Raw genomic sequence first — 1,563 nt, 5'->3', positions numbered from 1 at the left:
CTTAACCACAGGACCTCCAGGGAAGTCCCTGTCCCCCATTATTCTAAAACTAGGAAGGTGTATGGAGTAATCAACTAAATGCATACTGAACAGATCTCCATCCTGTGTTCTCATAGGGGATAATTTTCAGCATCATTTATATAAATAGTTTTGAGAAAGGGGTATACAGTGTGGTATCACCCAAATACTGATAATGATAAATAACAAACCTGAAAATAACAGGGCTTATCTTTTCAATAGAGCTTCCCTGGTGGTTCAGACATTAAAGAATCCACCGGCAACGCAGGAGACCTGGGTTCAGCACCTGGGTCAGGAAGATCCTCTGGAGAAGGGAACGGCTACCCACTCCAGTATTCTTGCCTGGGGAATCCATGGACAGAGGAGCCTGGTGGGCTACAGTCCATGGGGTCACAAAGAGTCAACATAACTGATGACTAACACACATCTTTTCAATACATTTAACAATTACAACTTACTTAATGTGTTAAACATGTATTTTTTCAAATATATTACTTCTGACATGTATTTCCTGAGGTCTCCTTTCCTTTTCCTAATCTTTTCCTTTCCTTGTCATGTCTGGTAACTTCAGGAGAAGAAAAATTCTCTATATTAGTTCCTTCTAATTAATTCCTTCTGCATTAGTTCCAACATGATGAAATACTTTCAAGAATAGCATTCACAGAGTGGATACTCTGTGTAAGGAAGTGTGTCGTGAACAAGACAGAAATGGTCCCTGTTCTCATGGTGCTCACATCTGTCCTCCCTGGGCTAAAATGCAAAGTGCAGCTCCATTTGCCTTAAGGGCCAAACCCACTCTCAGGGGCCATAACTTTCAACACCTAATGTTAACAGTGAGAAATTCCACAGAACAGTCTAAGGAATTTCAGGGGTCTGGTTAATTGCCGTACAAATGGAAGCCAGCACGCACTGTCATCCCAAACTGAGAGCCCAGGTACTCACTTGTACATTCCAGGTGTTTCACATCTCGTGACGTCTCTAAGAAATATCGCCAAAGAACAAAGAAAAGGATGCCAAGGGGAATCACAGGTATAGCAATCCAAGGAATTGCAGCCACCATCACACCCACCACACCAATCACAAGTAGAAATGTCTGAAATAGCAAAAATACAGAGGCTTTCATGTCAATGATACTTTTCAAAGATAAACTTTAATGATTTGTTCTTAAGATTAAACTCCTTTCCTTGAAAAACTTATTTGAACAGCAGGGAATGCTTTCACTTCCAAAGAAATAAAAGTATAGCTGGCCCTCATGATATTTGTTGCATGCACCAACACTTTTATAAGAACTTTCTAGGTATCAGCTCTTCTGATACACTCAGTAGTCCTTTGAGGCAGGCATGACTAGTTTTAACAGATTAGAATATTTGAGGTTCAAAGAGTAGGAGTTGAATCCCAAACTATCAGGAGTCATCAGATGTTACTAAAAAGATGAGTGAGCAGGTATCACAGATGAGGAATCCAGACACCTTAGCTATGCATGCAGGGATAAAGAAGTGGTTAATTACAAATTCAGTGTAAAATATCCAGTAACAGTATTATCTA

The 1,563-nt window shown here is 40.1% G+C and overlaps 1 protein-coding gene across 1 annotated transcript in view; it reads right to left on the bottom strand.

The window, feature by feature from the left end:
- LOC104982227 (multidrug resistance-associated protein 4-like) overlaps nt 1-1,563 on the bottom strand; it is a 201,824-nt gene that overhangs the window by 64,950 nt on the left and 135,311 nt on the right. The window contains exon 18 of the mRNA XM_010831562.1: nt 961-1,151. Within this exon, the coding sequence (XP_010829864.1) occupies nt 961-1,151 (191 nt within the window). The remainder of the gene's footprint in view (nt 1-960; nt 1,152-1,563) is intronic.

Source organism: Bison bison, unplaced genomic scaffold (genome assembly GCF_000754665.1).
Source record: "Bison bison bison isolate TAMUID 2011002044 unplaced genomic scaffold, Bison_UMD1.0 scf7180017864527, whole genome shotgun sequence".
NCBI classification, from domain to species: Eukaryota; Metazoa; Chordata; class Mammalia; order Artiodactyla; family Bovidae; genus Bison; species Bison bison.
The sequence above is the reverse complement of the archived record's forward strand: the minus strand, read 5'-3'. Positions and strand labels throughout refer to the sequence as shown.